At 47.3% G+C, this 19,452-nt stretch overlaps 1 protein-coding gene across 1 annotated transcript in view; it reads left to right on the forward strand.

Moving 5' to 3' along the window:
* LOC146024716 (myosin-IIIb-like) overlaps positions 1 to 8,152 on the forward strand; it is a 493,994-nt gene extending 485,842 nt beyond the window's left edge. Inside the window, exon 29 of the mRNA XM_083155469.1 lies at positions 7,955 to 8,152. Coding sequence (XP_083011595.1) covers positions 7,955 to 7,987 — 33 coding nt within the window. The 3' untranslated portion in view covers positions 7,988 to 8,152. The remainder of the gene's footprint in view (positions 1 to 7,954) is intronic.
* The last annotated feature ends 11,300 nt before the right edge of the window (positions 8,153 to 19,452 follow it).

Here is a 19,452-nt window from a genome sequence, read left to right on the forward strand (position 1 = left end):
CTGTGAGGACTCCCGGGTTCATGGGTGCACGCAGGGACCTATCGCTCGTAACCGCCTTGAGAAAGGCGGTGTTTACAGCTGTGCACGGTGCCCCGGGGGTCATGGATTCCAGGATCACACAGTAAGGCCACAAAAGCAAAGGTACAAACCGCACCTTTATTTCATATTAACAGTACATATGAAAACCATAACCACACAACTAACACTACACAATACAGGTAGCACTACTACATAACACAGCACACACTAACTATTATCAGAACCACACAAAGGCGAACACTTCCCCTCCACAGTCAATAATCACCTTGGGCAGTCTATGAGCTGGGGCACAGTATGGGTGTTGCTCCTGCAAAGTGTTGGTTGCCGGATGGGCTCCACTGAGCTGGGGCCGAATGCCCACCGCTGATTCTGCAGGTGATGAGTCCCAGCCACTTGGCCTGTTGGTGGTTGAGGGGCCCTGGTGAGCTGGATGCAAACACTGGCTGCTGGCCCAGACGATGATGCTGATGTTCTGGTGGGGTCTGGAGGGACCTCAGTCTCCGTCCATCTGCCCTCTCCTCTCAGGATCAGGGCTCCAAATGTTGTACCCAGAGCTGCTGTTTCAGCCCATTTTATCCTTGAGTTCTGAGTCAGGATTGGTTGTTGCTTGAATCCTGAGATGTAAATAACCCCTGAGATCTGTGTAGGGATTGGCTGCTGCTGGAACCTTGGAAAGCTTAGTGTTCTCTGGGGCTCTTTGGCTCCCTGTGGGTCTGGTCCTGGCCAGTCTATAACAAGCCCAGGGAGAAACAAAAGCCAGGTAATTTTGCTGATAAGGGGGTGGGCCAGCTGTGAAGTCAAAACAGACCCTATTGTTGGGTGTGAAGTCTCAGCCTATTCAGCTTGCTGATGCTTCCTGTGAGAGAGGGGATGATATAGGGGGGGGGGGGGGATGTTGGTTGTCCACATTTCCTGCTGCCCTCAGGCACCCTTAGAGGAATAGTACCATCCTGCAGGTGGCATGGCGTTCTCAGGCCTGAAAATGTCTGGTAGTCTCTGGGCACTGTTTAGGAATAGGTGGGTGTCCGTCACCCTGTGTTGGGGTGGAAGCAGGTAGGGCTTTAGGGGGGGACTACCCACTGACGAACCAAGGTGGAGCACCCGAAGGATCGTCACACACCCGTACCAAACCTGCTTCACAGGGAGACTGGCGAAAATGCACCCAGGTAACCACCAGGAATATACAGGTCACATAACACCCATGAGACAGCCAGCACGCAGTGGCACCCTGGGGGTAGTACAGGTAATCAGGTTGGAGGTGGTTGAGATGCAGAGCCTAGGGGTGGTACATGAGTCCTGGAGTTCATGGGTCACCCCTGTAGAGCTTATCCTAACATGGGAACTGTGGCAGTCTGTCTCAGCAGGGAGACATCTGCTACTCATCCAGGCGATGTAGTGAATAGCGCACTGATGAGACAGTGACATGGGTCACCGCCCTTGTGCACCATTTTGAAGTGGGAGGTGTCATGATCCAATCATGTGATGGATTGAATAAAACATGCCTGAGATCGATGTATTTCTGGTATTCTGCATGTAAACTTAATGTGACCTAAGGGGGGCTGCCTGCCATTTCCCCCTGCAAAGCGTAAATCATCATCCAATCTTCAATCCAATCTTCAATCCAATCTTCAATCCAATCCTCAATCCAATCATCCAATCCTCAGTCCAATCTCCAATCCAATCATCCAATCCTCAATCCAATCTTCAATCCAACCTTCAACCCAATCCTCCAATCCTCAAACCAATCATCCAATCTTAAAACCAATAATCCAATCTTCAATTATTTAATCAAACCCTTTCTTCTGCATTCATTCTTCAACTCTTCAAGCAACATTACAATATTCTTTCAAGTACCAAGCAGCATCATATTCTGCAGTAACGTATTGGACTATTGACTTTTACATTTGCATAATCTGCCATATATCATTTGTGCCATCAATATCATTGTCTTGCAATATCTTTATTAAATCAAATTAATTTTATCTTATTGTTTCACTCCCTTCTGTCGTGGATGCAACACCCATACATTAAAGCACCCAGCCTCCGTTATTCTACAGCTGGTGCTTCTAGGAACGTGACAGTATGCAAGCGTTCTTCAACTTGCATTGGTGGCAGTGACCTTATATAGAGGACCCGTGTGTCCAAAGTGAACCCCAGTCACTGCCGGAGCTGCTCAGGTTGACGTATCTGGAGGAGCGACCAGTGGGTCCGTGACACCATCTTTTTCTTTACATTGCTTGCCTGAAAAAGTTTCTTTTTTATTATGTTTATTTTTATTGTATTAAGTTGATTTTACCTTTTTTGGTACTTGTTTAGTTTCACGGCGGCAGCATGGCCGCCCGCTACTTCCGGGAACTTTCTAAAATAAAGTCCATGCCAACGTGAATAGTTTATACCACCACTATCCACGTTGGCATGGAGTTGATTTAAGATAGCGTGGCGGGCATAGCGAGCCACCGAGCCCGTAGCGTGGGCGAGCGAGGCGAGCCCCGCAAGGGGACACAGACGCTGCTGCGACTGAGAGGCTGCCGCCGTGAAACTAAACAAGTACCTGTAGACTATATCTGGAGTATCTGGAGACTATAAGGATTGCCTTCATTTGGTAAAAAAAGATCATTTAAAAGTGCCAAGTATTCTGTGAACTAACAGCCCAGCGCTGTGCGGCGTCTTCACACTTACGGAATATTTGATTCTATTGTTTTTGGTGATCTCGCAGCAGCAGGACAGAGTTTAGCGCTTAAGTTGTTTTGTCATTTTCAATTTTTACAGCAAATCGCTTGTTCGCCGTCCTGTTGGCGCCTAGCAGTGGGGGGGGGGGGGGGCGGTGGGGAGGGGCACAGAGTTTCTTGTGCGTCCCATGGCGCTCCCATTTGCAAAATCATTTGATGGTCAGCGACCATTGAATGATTTTGTCCCCACACGCAAGGCTGTGATTGGATGTTTATGATAAACATCCATTCGCATGCGCGCAGGGATATTCGGCGTGCAAGTGGGGTGGTCGTTCGTTCGGGCAGCGCATATATGACATGCAAATTTTGCAGCTTTGCGTATCAAACAGAGCGACCTCCCTTGTGTACAGCGGTGAGCACCGAGCATACATACAGTGCACAGCGGTGAGCACAGAGCATACATACAGTGCACAGCAGTGAGCACAGAGCATACATATAGTGCACAGCGGTGAGCACAGAGCATACATACAGTACACAGGGGTGAGCACAGAGCATAAATACAGTGCACAGTGGTAAGCACTGAGCATACATACAGTACACAGGGGTGAGCACAGAGCATACATACAGTTCACAGCAGTGAGCACAGAGCATACATACAGTACACAGCAGTGAGCACAGAGCATACATACAGTACACAGGGGTGAGCACAGAGCATACATATAGTACACAGCAGTGAGCACAGAGCATACATACAGTACACAGCGGTGAGCACAGAGCATACATACAGTACACAGGGGTGAGCACAGAGCATACATACAGTACACAGCGGTGAGCACAGAGCATACATATAGTACACAGGGGTGAGCACAGAGCATACATACAGTACACAGGGGTGAGCACAGAGCATACATACAGTACACAGCGGTGAGCACAGAGCATACATACAGTACACAGGGGTGAGCACAGAGCATACATACAGTACACAGGGGTGAGCACAGAGCATACATACAGTACACAGTGGTGAGCACAGAGCATACATACAGTACACAGGGGTGAGCACAGAGCATACATACAGTACACAGGGGTGAGCACAGAGCATACATACAGTACACAGCGGTGAGCACAGAGCATACATATAGTACACAGGGGTGAGCACAGAGCATACATACAGTGCACAGCGGTGAGCACCGAGCATACATACAGTACACAGGGGTGAGCACAGAGCATACATACAGTACACAGTGGTGAGCACAGAGCATACATACAGTACACAGGGGTGAGCACAGAGCATACATATAGTACACAGGGGTGAGCACAGAGCATACATATAGTACACAGGGGTGAGCACAGAGCATACATACAGTGCACAGCGGTGAGCACCGAGCATACATACAGTACACAGGGGTGAGCACAGAGCATACATACAGTACACAGTGGTGAGCACAGAGCATACATACAGTACACAGGGGTGAGCACAGAGCATACATATAGTACACAGGGGTGAGCACAGAGCATACATATAGTACACAGTGGTGAGCACAGAGCATACATACAGTACACAGGGGTGAGCACAGAGCATACATACAGTACACAGGGGTGAGCACAGAGCATACATACAGTACACAGCGGTGAGCACAGAGCATACATATAGTACACAGGGGTGAGCACAGAGCATACATACAGTGCACAGCGGTGAGCACCGAGCATACATACAGTACACAGGGGTGAGCACAGAGCATACATACAGTACACAGTGGTGAGCACAGAGCATACATACAGTACACAGGGGTGAGCACAGAGCATACATATAGTACACGGGTGAGCACAGAGCATACATATAGTACACAGTGGTGAGCACAGAGCATACATACAGTACACAGGGGTGAGCACAGAGCATACATAAAGTGCACAGCGGTGAGCACCGAGCATACATACAGTACACAGGGGTGAGCACAGAGCATACATACAGTGCACAGGGGTGAGCACAGAGCATACATACAGTACACAGTGGTGAGCACAGATCATACATACAGTACACAGTGGTGAGCACAGAGCATACATACAGTGCACAGCGGTGAGCACAGAGCATACATACAGTGCACAGCGGTGAGCACAGAGCATACATACAGTACACAGCGGTGAGCACAGAGCATACATACAGTACACAGCGGTGAGCACAGAGCATACATACAGTGCACAGCGGTGAGCACAGAGCATACATATAGTGCACAGCGGTGAGCACAGAGCATACATACAGTGCACAGCGGTGAGCACAGAGCATACATACAGTACACAGTGGTGAGCACAGAGCATTCATACAGTACACAGTGGTGAGCACAGAGCATACATACAGTACACAGCGGTGAGCACAGAGCATACATACAGTACACAGCGGTGAGCACAGAGCATACATACAGTGCACAGCGGTGAGCACAGAGCATACATATAGTGCACAGCGGTGAGCACAGAGCATACATACAGTGCACAGCGGTGAGCACAGAGCATACATACAGTACACAGTGGTGAGCACAGAGCATTCATACAGTACACAGTGGTGAGCACAGAGCATACATACAGTACACAGCGGTGAGCACAGAGCATACATACAGTGCACAGTGGTGAGCACAGAGCATACATACAGTACACAGTGGTGAGCACAGAGCATACATACAGTGCACAGTGGTGAGCACAGAGCATACATACAGTACACAGCAGTGAGCACAGAGCATACATACAGTACACAGCGGTGATTACAGAGCATACATACAGTACACAGCAGTGAGCACAGAGCATACATATAGTACACAGAGGTAAGCACAGAGCATACATACAGTACACAGCGGTGAGCACAGAGCATACATACAGTACACAGCAGTGAGCACAGAGCATACATACAGTACACAGCAGTGAGCACAGAGCATACATACAGTACACAGCGGTGATTACAGAGCATACATACAGTACACAGCAGTGAGCACAGAGCATACATACAGTACACAGTGGTGAGCACAGAGCATACATACAGTGCACAGCAGTGATTACAGAGCATACATATAGTACACAGGGGTGAGCACAGAGCATACATACAGTACACAGCGGTGAGCACAGAGCATACATACAGTACACAGTGGTGAGCACAATGCATACATACAGTGCACAGCGGTGAGCACAGAGCATACATACAGTACACAGCGGTGAGCACAGAGCATACATACAGTGCACAACGGTGAGCACAGAGCATACATACAGTACACAGTGTGAGCACAGAGCATACATACAGTACACAGCGGTGAGCACAGAGCATACATACAGTACACAGAGCTGAGCACAGAGCATACATACAGTACACAGTGGTGAGCACAGAGCATACATACAGTGCACAGTGGTGAGCACAGAGCATACATACAGTACACAGTGGTGAGCACAGAGCATACATACAGTACACAGTGGTGAGCACAGAGCATACATACAGTACACAGCGGTGAGCACAGAGCATACATACAGTACACAGCGGTGAGCACAGAGCATACATACAGTGCACAGCGGTGATTACAGAGCATACATATAGTACACAGGGGTGAGCACAGAGCATACATACAGTTCACAGCGGTGAGCACAGAGCATACATACAGTACACAGCGGTGAGCACAGAGCATACATACAGTACACAGTGGTGAGCACAATGCATACATACAGTGCACAGCGGTGAGCACAATGCATACATACAGTGCACAGCGGTGAGCACAGAGCATACATACAGTACACAGCGGTGAGCACAGAGCATACATACAGTACACAGTGTGAGCACAGAGCATGCATACAGTACACAGTGGTGAGCACAATGCATACATACAGTGCACAGCGGTGAGCACAGAGCATACATACAGTACACAGGGGTGAGCACAGAGCATACATACAGTACACAGGGGTGAGCACAGAGCATACATACAGTGCACAGTGGTGAGCACAGAGCATACATACAGTACACAGGGGTGAGCACAGAGCATACATACAGTACACAGGGGTGAGCACAGAGCATACATACAGTACACAGGGGTGAGCACAGAGCATACATATAGTACACAGCAGTGAGCACAGAGCATACATACAGTACACAGCGGTGAGCACAATGCATACATACAGTACACAGCGGTGAGCACAGAGCATACATACAGTACACAGCGGTGAGCACAGAGCATACATACAGTGCACAACGGTGAGCACAGAGCATACATACAGTACACAGTGTGAGCACAGAGCATGCATACAGTACACAGGGGTGAGCACAGAGCATAAATACAGTGCACAGCGGTGAGCACAGAGCATACATACAGTACACAGGGGTGAGCACAGAGCATACATACAGTACACAGCGGTGAGCACAGAGCATACATACAGTGCACAACGGTGAGCACAGAGCATACATACAGTACACAGTGTGAGCACAGAGCATGCATACAGTACACAGTGGTGAGCACAATGCATACATACAGTGCACAGCGGTGAGCACAGAGCATACATACAGTACACAGGGGTGAGCACAGAGCATACATACAGTACACAGGGGTGAGCACAGAGCATACATACAGTGCACAGTGGTGAGCACAGAGCATACATACAGTACACAGTGTGAGCACAGAGCATACATACAGTACACAGGGGTGAGCACAGAGCATACATATAGTACACAGCAGTGAGCACAGAGCATACATACAGTGCACAGCGGTGAGCACAATGCATACATACAGTGCACAGCGGTGAGCACAGAGCATACATACAGTACACAGCGGTGAGCACAGAGCATACATACAGTGCACAGCGGTGAGCACAGAGCATACATACAGTACACAGTGTGAGCACAGAGCATGCATACAGTGTACAGCGGTGAGCACATATACCTCACGGTATAACCATAATCGTCCAGAACCAGGGAACTATAGTAATCAGCAGGTGGTCAGCCATGGCTCTCCAGTAGCACACACACCCTCAGGCTACACAGCACTTTCCATCTCTGTAACAGGCGCAGTAGGGCAATACTGACATTCTGCTGTCCAGCCCTATAATGGGTATTACACAACAGATCTGGAATTTACAGCCACCTTGATACCATCTTCTGTATCACCTTTTATTCTAATCTCAGTGGACACCTGGATTCATCAGCAGCATCCAGGTCTCTTCGATTAGGGGTCCTGTCTACATTTCCTGGGACCAGATGTCTAATTGTACTTTACCTCTCTCTCCTGCAGGATTCCTCTGCTACCAGAGACCACTGCACGTAAACCAGACTAGGATGAATCTTACATGCCTTAAGGAGATCCCATGTTGTGGGACCACTACTTTCTTCTGGAATATGTGACTTGTATGGGAAGGACGGAGGCTGATAGAGGCACAGAGACACAATGGTGTAAATGTAGCAGAAATAAAATCATCACAACTTTATCTCACATTATAAAGGACTCACTGTTATTACATCATACTGTATACTGTGCGCCATGTGACCTCAGTAACCTGCAAATATATTCCAAAAATCTTTTTCCTCACAAGCCCTCTTCTCCACACACACACCTCTCCTCCTCACTCACAACTCTCCTCAGTCCTCACACCTCTCCTCAGTCACGCCACTCCTCACTCTCTTCTCAGTCATTCCTCTCCTCCAGGGACGTGCAGGCAGGGGAGGCAGTGCCTCCCCTGTCATAATGATGTGAATAATAAAAAGAAGATATTTATATATCTTCTTTTATTATTTTCATCATTTCTACCTCTCCCCCTGCCTCCTACCATCTTACAGGGTGGTTTGTGGTAGGTCGCACAAGACAAATAATACACGTTTAGAGGACCCCCTCAATTTTTGAATGTAAACTGAACTGACAGTAACACAAATGGGGGTGTGCTACCTCAGACACGAAGATTTGACAGGAAATGAAGAAGAAAAGTATGTCCTATATCGGTGCACCAATAAAGATTTTTAAAATTTAACTTTTATTGTATTTCTTTTAAGAACTGCGAGATAAAAAATACATGTAACAACAAAACAGGGGTGGGGTAACACTCTTAAAAACTAAGGTGGCAGGCAGATGTTTGTAATAGAACCTGTTATATGTGCTGATTCAACTTGGGAACAGTGTACTCCTGATTTGTATGGGCTGGATCGGACCAACAAATCGAGTATATGTAAATAAGAGCGGGTATAGACCTCTTATAATGATGCTCTATGGTCCGCAAATTCACTCATGCCAGTAAAGGCATTGCATATATCAATTTATGGTGATAATCAGAAATGGATTAGCATACACTTAATAATAGTATAGCGTATGGGTGAAAATCACTCTATCTCCTACAGGAGAATCCTGATCTGAGTCACTAATCCTAAATGGGGGTGCTGCACCATTGGATAAAAGATCTCCCATCGGCTGTATAGTGTGCCTGATATGGGAGTCAGTATGGTTATCAGGTGGTGCCTCCAAGATACTGTATTCACTGTGCTAGTCCAATGGAGTCGCCTCCAAGTGGACCGTAGCTGGCTGCAGTGAACGCCCTTAGAAGGGCTATAGCGGCATAGCACTGTTCAACAGAATTTCAAAATACATTAGTAAGAAAAATAACAAACAGGTGCAAACATCTGCCCGCACACCGCTAGCCGGCACGCGCTTCGCAGATTTTAGCTTCCTCAGGGCCAACCTGTCTGAGCGCAAGCAGGGTTTTTATACCTATAGTAGTGTATAATGCTCCAATTACAATGCGTCTAGTCGGACGTGCCCTCAAGAGATCTGGCGGGAAAAGTTTTGTCCAATCATGAGCCTCGTATGTGGCGGACCCCTGTACGGTGTCCTGTAGGTGCATCATGCCATGTATGGTTGGCATGGTTACGGCGTTTGCAAGCGTATGGATGCGGGCGCACTCGTGACGTGCGTCTGCTCCGGTTCTACGTCTTGCGTCATTGCCCTGGTAGCCTAGCTTGTGTATGTCATGGCGCGGGCGTGGTTGTGACGTGCGCCCGTTCCGGTCCAATGGTGTGTAGTCCATTGGGCGTGTGGTTGTATATCGTTGGCAAGGTAACCTGGCAGTAGCGCGTCACTTGTCCGTACTGGTCCTATCACGCATGGTTCCTGGGCATCAGGTTGTCATGGTGCTCATTAGCAGTCCTTAATGCGAGGTTGTTGCTGTAAAGTAGGAGACTGGTTCATATTCTCTATTTCTGGTGTGATCATTATATGTCCTTGGTTTCATATCAAGTAAGGAATCTGAGAATTGAGTGTCAAATTATAGAGAGATATGTAAAGTATTAGAAAATTTATATATATATTTATATATATATATATATATATATATATAAAACAAATATAGGTGCGCTGACACTATTAAGTCCGTTCAGTCCAAGGAAACAAGTTCTTTGGATGTATAATCCACACCAGTCCAAATGAATTTTACTAGGTGCAGCTCCCCTCTGAGTGTCCCGATTCCCACGGGACTCCAAACGTAAACTCCACCTAAAACAGACAGAGGGGGCGCTTCATGGTGTAATATCGTTTTAATAAAAACGTGGAAATCACTTTAAAAACTTTTCTCCCACGGAGAAGATAAAGCCCGTACCGAAGTAATCATCCGGTGTGGGCTGAATACCACAAGATATGTAAAACAATCCACTGGTTCAATACTGCATGCCCAGAATTTCAAACGTGTCACTCACGGTACCACTGGGCAAGATGCCGGCGCCTCAGCGTCTCAGCAGCGGGGCTTCCAAACAGCGTGAACACAGCGGACTCACAGATGCGTCACACAGACCACGCCCCTACGCGTTTCGTCAATGGACTTCGTCAGTGGGGTGGTCTGCGTGACGCCGCATCAGACATTTATACCAATATACAGGTGCTATAATTAGAGCTTCCCAGCTTCTCATGAACCGGGTGCATCCACCTGCTCTCTATCTGCGGGTGTGACCAGTACTCAGATCAGCAATAGTGGTAGCTCCCATAAAATAGAGAAAGGATACATATACTATGAAGTAGAAAAAAATGTGTTGCCAATGCAATAAAAAAGAAAACGGAAGATAGAGTTGGAGTGCTAGAGTATTTAAAAAGCGGTTCTCTATCATATATTTCTAATCGCCAATAATAATATTATAAGTCGGTTTTAAAGAACCTTATTCATAAAATTCTTTTTAGAATTATTTATAATACACTAAATTATATGGGGATAAATATAAAAGAAAAATAGGGATATGCAAGCATCTATCAAAATATATGTATATGGTAATATAAAAATATACATATAAATATAAATATAAAGAGGATATCTGTATGGAAGGTGCATATAAAAAATACATATAAAAAAATGGATCTGGTCTTTGAAGGCGACTCCATTGGACTAGCACAGTGAATATCTTGGAGGCACCACCTGATAACCATACTGACTCCCATATCAGGCACACTATACAGCCGATGGGAGATCTTTTATCCAATGGTGCAGCACCCCCATTTATGATTAGTGACTCAGATCAGGATTCTCCTGTAGGAGATAGAGTGATTTTCACCCATACGCTATACTATTATTAAGTGTATGCTAATCCATTTCTGATTATCACCATAAATTGATATATGCAATGCCTTTACTGGCATGAGTGAATTTGCGGACCATAGAGCATCATTATAAGAGGTCTATACCCGCTCTTATTTACATATACTCGATTTGTTGGTCCGATCCAGCCCATACAAATCAGGAGTACACTGTTCCCAAGTTGAATCAGCACATATAACAGGTTCTATTACAAACATCTGCCTGCCACCTTAGTTTTTAAGAGTGTTACCCCACCCCTGTTTTGTTGTTACATGTATTTTTTATCTCGCAGTTCTTAAAAGAAATACAATAAAAGTTAAATTTTAAAAATCTTTATTGGTGCACCGATATAGGACATACTTTTCTTCTTCATTTCCTCCTACCATCTTACACTGCTGCATGTGAGGGTAGGAGGCAGCGGGAGAGGTGCCTCACGCTGTTAACATTAAAACACCGGGTAGCGGGGGGCAGGTAGGAGGGGGCAGGGTGCAGCAATGGGCTGTAAAAGCCCATTGAAAATGAATGGGGAAGCGGCACTCATACTAGTGCCGCAATGACAGGGGCACCAGTATGAATGCACGCCCCCAGATGTGATTGGGTCAGCGGATCCAGTGATGGATCCGCTGTCCAATCACACCCATGCAGGGCCCACCTGGATAGGATGCAGCAGTGCGACAGCGTGGAGTCCGGCGCCGCTGGGAGATAGCCGCTGTCACCGCCGAGGAGAGGTGAGTCCGCTGGGGGAGGGGGGCGCATGTATGCCCTGCTGCCTGTGCCCGGCCGCTGCATATACCATATAGCATGGTATGCGGGGGCGGGGGTCCCGTGCCTGTGGTCCCGTGCGGGGAGATCAGTGCCTCCCCAGGCAATGACCTCACCGCACGTCACTGCTCTCCTCAAGCCTCTCCTCAGTCCTCACACCTCTCCTCACTCACACATCTCTTCAGTCACGCCTGTCCACCTCACTCATCTCCTCAGTCAAGGATCTCCTCACTCCTATCCTTAGACACACCTCTTGCCTCTCCTTAGTCATACCTCTCATCACTTACTCCTCCTCACTTACTCCTCAGTCACACCTCTCCTCCATCACGCCCCTACTCCTCGCACCTCCAGTCACTCCTGTCCTCAGTCACACCTTCCCTCCTCACACCTTTCCTCCTCAATCCTCTGCTCAGTCACTCCTCCCCTCAGTCAGACCCCCCCCTCAGTTAGACATCCTCAGTCACACCTTTCCTCCTCACACCTCTTCTCAGTCACTCCTCTCCTACATCACTCCTCTCCTCCATCATGCCTCTCCTCACTCCTCTCCTCAGTCACGCCTCTCCTCCTCACTCCTCTCCTCATTCATGCCTCTCTTTCTTACTCCTCTCCTCAGTCGCTCCTCTCCTCCTCACTCCTCTACTCAGTCAAGCATCTTCTCCTCACTCCTCTCCTCAGTCACACCTCTCCTTCTCACACCTCTCCTCGGTCACGCCTCTCCTTCACTCCTCCTTTTCTCACTTACACCTCACCTCAGTCAATCATCTACTCCTCTCCTTCTCACTCCTCTCCTCATTTTCACCTATTCTCAATCCTCTACTTCATCACGCCTCTCCTCCTCACTCCTCCTGTCCTCATTAAAGCCTCTCCTCAGTCACGCCTCTCCTCAGTCATGCCTCTCCTCAGTCACGCCTCTCCTCCCGCACTCCTGTCCTTAGTCACACCTCTCCTCCTCACGCCTCTCCTCACTCACGCCTCTCCTTCTCTCGTCACTCACGCCTCTCCTTCTCTCGTCACTCCTTTTCTCATACCTCTCCTCAGTCACACCTCTCCTTCTCTCCTCACTCCTCCCCTTCTCACTCCTCACCTCAGTCACGCCTCTCCTCCCTCTTCTCACTCCTCTCCTCACTCATGCCATGCCTTCACTCCTCCCCTTCTCACTAACAGTCATGGCTAACCTTGACACTCCAGATGTTGTTGAACTACACATCCCAGCATGCCCTGCATCAGTTTTAGCATGGCCAAATAGCAAAACTGTAGCAGGGCATGCTGGGATGTGTAGTTCAACAACAGCTGGAGTGTCTGAGGGGTGTGGCTACATGGGCTGTATGAGGGTGTGTGGGTACATGGTCTGTATGAGGGGTGTGGCTACATGGGCTGTATGAGGGGTGTGGCTACATAGTCTGTATGAGGAGTGCGGCTATATAAGGGGTGTGGCTACGTGGGCTGTATGAGGGGTGTGGCTACATGGGCTGTATGAGGGTGTGTGGGTACATGGTCTGTATGAGGAGTGCGGCTATATGGGATGTATTTGGGGCTTTATGAGGGGCGTGCAGCTATATGAGGGGTGTGGCTACATTAGCTTATGAGGGGTTCATGACTGTATGAAGGGGGCGCCTATATGAGGGATGTGGCTACATGGACTGTATGAGGAGTGTGCGGCTATTTGAGGAGTGTGGCTACATAGACTGTGGTTACATGGTCTGTATGATGGTTTGGGATTCTATGAGGGGTGCGGACACATGGGCTGTATGATGGTTTGGGAGTGTATGAGGGGAGCGGCTATATGAGGGGTGTGGCTACATGGGCTGTTTGATGGTTTGGGAGTGTATGAGGGGTGCGGCTTTATGAGGGGTGTGGCTACATGGGCTGTATGATGGCTCAGCACTGAGTGAGGGGTGCGGCTATATGAGGGGTGTGGCTAGATGGGCTTATGATGGTTTGGGATTGTATGAGGGGAGCGGCTATATGATGGTTTGAGTGTATGAGGGGTGCGGCTATATGAGGGGTGTGGCTACATGGGCTGTATGAGGGGTGTGGTTACATGGGCTGTATGATGAGTTAGAGGCTGTATGAGGGGGGGGTTGGCTATATGAGTGGTGTGGCTTCATGGGCTGCATAATGGGTTTGGGACTGTTTGAGGGGTGTGACTACATTGGCTGTATGATAGGTTTAGGACTGTACTGTATGATAGGATAAGACTGTATAAGGAGTGTGCGGCTATATTAGGGGTGTGACTACATGGGCTGTATGATAGGTTTAGGACTGTATATGGAGTGTGCGGCTATATGAGGGGTGTGACTACATGGGCTGTATGAGGGGTGTGGCTACACGGGTTGTATGATGGGTTTGGGACTGTATGAGGAGTGTGTGGCTATATGAGGGGTGTGTCTACATGGGCTGTATGATGGGTTTTGGACTGTATGAGGGGTGTGGCAACATGGGCTGTATGATTTACATAGTTACATAGTAGGTAAGGCCGAAAAAAGATTTGCGTCCATCTAGTTCAACCTAGGTTGTTTAGAGACATATTATAATTCTTATTTGTACCCATGGATGTTTTTAACAAGTAAGTGTTTGTCCAACCTTATTTTAAACGCATTAATTGTGTCGGCCGACACAACATCACCAGGAAGAGAGTTCCAGAGTTTGACTGTTCTGACCGTAAAAAAAAAATTTCTTCTAGCTGAACAAAATCTTTTTTCTTCTAATCTATACTCATGCCCTCGTGTCCTAGATTCCTTTCTAGTAGAAAAAAGGGTGTGTGACAGTTCCTTATATTGGCCCTTGATATATTTGTACATGCTGAGCATGTCCACCCTTAGACGTCTCTTTTCTAATGTAAATAGTCCCAAATTGCTTAATCTCTCCTCGTAGCTTAAGTTCTCCATTCCCCTAATAAGCTTTGTTGCTCGCCTTTGGATTTTTTCCAATTCTATGATGTCCCCTCTATAGTGTGGGGCCCAGAACTGCACTCCATACTCGAGGTGAGGTCTCACCAATGCTTTATACAGTGGCATAATTACCCTTGAGTCTCTAGTTTCCATTCCCCTCTTTATACATGCTAGTATCCGGTTGGCATTTTTTGTTGCTACATTACATTGGGCACTACACCCCAGTTTGCTGTCTATTTGAACTCCTAAATCCTTGAATTACCCAATTCCTCCCCGCTAAGGTTATAACTAGCACACTGGTTGTGTCTCCCAAGGTGCATAACCTTACATTTATCTACATTGAATCTCATCTTCCACTTATTAGCCCACTCCTCTAGATTTGCAAGATCATTTTGAAGCATAGTGACATCTTCTGATGATTTAATAACTTTGCTTAGTTTAGTATCGTCCGCAAAGATGGATACATTGCTGAGTAACCCTATCCCAATATCATTAATAAAAATTTTAAACAAAATGGGCCCCAAAACCGAACCCTGGGGCACTCCACTTAGTACTGGTATTGTATCTGATACGGCACCATTCACAACCACTCTTTGTTCTCTATTACATAGCCAATTCCCTACCCATCTGCAGATATTTTCACCCAATCCTAGGTTCTCCATTTTATTAATCAATCTCTTGTGTGGGACAGTATCAAATGCTTTAGCAAAATGTAGGATAATCACATCTACAGCATTTCCATTATCTAGGTTTTTGCTAACCTCCTTGTAGAACCCTAGTAGGATAGTTTGGCATGAACGATTTTTCACGAACCCATGCTGGTTCAGGACTGTATGAGGGTTGCCCTTGTATGAGGAGTGTGGCTACATGGGCTGTGTGTTGGGTTTGGGACTATATGAGGAGTGGTTCTACATGGGCCACATGAGGGGTGTGGCTTCATAGCTGCGGGGGTGTGGGTACGTGGGCTGCACGAGGAGTGCGGCTGTATGAGGGGTGTGGCTACATGGGCTGTATGAGGGGTTTGGGGCTGTATGAGGGGTGTGGAGCTATAAAATGGTGTGGCTACATTGGCTTATGAGGGGTTTGTGACTATTTGAGCGTGTGTGGCTACATGGGCTTTATGATGGGTTCAGGACTCTATGAGGGTGCGGCTATATGAGGGGTGTGGCTACATGGGCTATATGAGGGGTGTAACTATATGGGCTGTATGATCGGTTTAGGACTGTATGAGGGGTGTGGCTACATGAGCTGTATGATCGGTTTAGGACTGTATGAGGGGTGTGGCTACATGGGCTGTATGAGGAGTGTGCGGCTATATGAGGGGTGTGACTATATGGGCTGTATGATGGGTTTAGGACTGTATGAGGGGTGTGACTATATGGGCTGTATGATGGGTTTAGGACTGTATGAGGGGTGTGGCTACATGGGCTGTATGATGGGTTTGGGACTGTATGAGGGATGTGCCTACATGGGCTTATGAGGAGTGTGCGGCTATATGAGGGGTGTGGCTAGCTTATGAGGGGTTCGTGACTATTAATGGTGTGGCTGTATAATGGTTTGGGATTGTATGAGGGGTGCGGCTATATGAGGGGTGTGGCTACATGGGCTGTATGATGGTTTGGGACTATATGGGCTGTATGATGGGTTTAGGACTGTATGAGGGATGTGCCTACATGGGCTGTATGATGGGTTTGGGACTGTATGAGGGATGTGCCTACATGGGCTGTATGAGGGGTGCGGCTATATGAGGGGTGTGGCTAGCTTATGAGGGGTTCGTGACTATTAGGGGTGTGGCTGTATAATGGTTTGGGATTGTATGAGGGGTGCGGCTATATGAGGGGTGTGGCTACATGGGCTGTATGATGGTTTGGGACTATATGGGCTGTATGATGGGTTTAGGACTGTATGAGGGGTGTGACTATGGGCTGTATGATGGGTTTGGGACTGTATGAGGGATGTGCCTACATGGGCTGTATGAGGGGTGCGGCTATATGAGGGGTGTGGCTACATGGGCTGTATGATGGTTTGGGACTATATGAGGAATGTGGCTATATGGGCTACATGAGTGTGTTTACATGGGCTGTATGATGGGATTTGGAGGTGTGTGGCTACATGAGCTGTATGATTGGTTTGGGACTTTATGCGGGGTGTGGCTACATGGGCTGTGTGATGGGTGCGGCTACATGGGCTGTGTGATGGTTTGGGACTGTATGAGGGATGTGCCTACATGGGCTGTATGAGGGGTGCGGCTATATGAGGGGTGTGGCTACATGAGCTGTATGATTGGTTTGGGACTTTATGCGGGGTGTGGCTACATGGGCTGTGTGATGGGTGTGTTGATGGATGCAAAAAAGTATTACAGATGGAGCCATGCTCATTCATTGCGCCAGCGCGCCTAAGGAGGTTATTCTGGTTGGTGCGGTCCTTTCCACATTCTTCCGGAGCGGACCGCACGCCATGCTGTGCGGACATTGTAAGAACAAACGGCCACAGGTCCTCCGCATTCGGACGGACTCACTTTTTTAAGAAGAGGGTGTGTTTTCGGACAACATCCAAACCGTGCGTGTGCGGTGGCCACACAAGGATTCTGCACGGTCTTACAGCGTCAGAACACACGGGAACCTGCCCGTACGCACCGATGCGGTGTATTTCCGCAAAACTTACTACTACAATCATAACTCATACATCAGACACATGACTCATAAAAAAGGGATTGTTTTTTATTTGGCATCAATTATTTCCTAATTGATAATTACAGTAAACACATTACTACCACTTTAGATTAACCCTTACATCATGTAAAGTGCAATTCATTCTTTCTTGCCCCTTTACGCCCATGTGTTATGTATGCATATTATATAATAATTGTTCGTCAAATGCAAACACACACATACACACCAACACACCTTCTACACCTTTACATTACCCTTCACTTTCAAGCACTTGTATGCAATAAACCCATCTATATACTGTATATACCTTTTACAACTTACATAAATATACAACACTATACCTATACTGTAAAATGTTACAAAAACACACAGACCACTTCTAACTTTCAACAAAACATTTATTTAACTAGAAAATAAGAAAAAGAAAATTATAAATGCAGGTAGTATAGGTCCTGAACATCGGCTGCCAGGAGGAGCAGGTGCTGCCGCATCCTCTGTAGGGCCCCTCAGACACCCTCGCCTACTTCCCTCTGGTCATCTGTGGGCATGTTAAAGATTGACATTGTACATTGTGATACCTACTGTACATTCAATCCTAAGTACCTACAGCATGATAAATCATACATATCCACAATTAAATAGCCAATAGTGTTTCAGATGAAAATAAATACTATGATGGTGACACACACACACAGTGGTTTACACTATACAATATGTTACTTATGACATTGCCAATGTATGTTTCAAAAGCACAACAACACTTGAGCCTCACTCACACTTGTCCTGCCAAAACACTCACCAATGTACTAGAAAGCTACATCCACTAGAACTTGTCACATTTTGCCATACATATAAACCTTCATGTCACTGCTTAATGCTAAACTGCAGGATGGATAGATAGATAGATAGATAGATAGATAGATACATACCACATGAAAAGTCTGGGTTTATCCCTCTACCCCTTACTCCATTAATCATTGTCACATTGCCAGATAGGTGAAGGTGCAGCACTAATCCACTCCCATGCACAAAACCTTTTCAAATTTAAAGACCTCCTACATTTTTGGTTTAAAAAATACATGACAACAACACAGGGCCACTAGCTAGAGGGGGGCCCAGGGGCACTGACCACTTGTGACTCCATTATAATTCTGGCCTGCCCATACTCCATTTACGTAATAGTTTTTCTTGTATAGAAAGACAAATCTTAAATAAAGAATAATCACCTACATGAGCCTCCAGATTGTACGTTTGCATCAGTGTCCTCTAAACCCCAAGTGTGTCTGTTGCTAAACACTTGGTTTTACTACTCTTTACTATTGTAAAGCACAATATAATCAGCTGTGCCACATAACAAACTGTACCAAAATAGGTAAGTAATGAGGCATTATGTGTACGTACCACTGCCTGGCATCTCCATACCCATTTCATCATCCAGGTTGCTGGGTGGTGGGTAGTTGGGTGGGGGTAGGCGTGGGTCATGATTTGCAGGGTACATGGGTGGGGAAGGAAGTGAGAATGATGAGGTTGGGGAGTGGCTAGGGGGAGGGGTGTGGGTAGGGGGAGTGGAGTGTGAGTTTTCCGCCTCCTGATGGCCCTCCACCTCCGCACGGCCCGCCTCCTACACCTGGCCCTCCACCTCCACCTGGCCCTCCACCTCCTCCTGGGCCTCTACCACCACCTCCTCACGGGCCTCCACCTGGCCCTCCTCCGCCACCTCCTCCTGGGCCTCTACCACCACCTCCTCACGGGCCGCCTCCTGGTCCGCTACCTCCTGACGGGCCTGTCTGGCTCTCTCCCGTGCTGTGGGAAAAATTTACAAAATGGATGAGTGTCGATTTAACAGTCATTATATTACAAATCACA

Source organism: Crinia signifera, chromosome 1 (genome assembly GCF_055691185.1).
Source record: "Crinia signifera chromosome 1, ASM5569118v1, whole genome shotgun sequence".
NCBI lineage: Eukaryota > Metazoa > Chordata > Amphibia > Anura > Myobatrachidae > Crinia > Crinia signifera.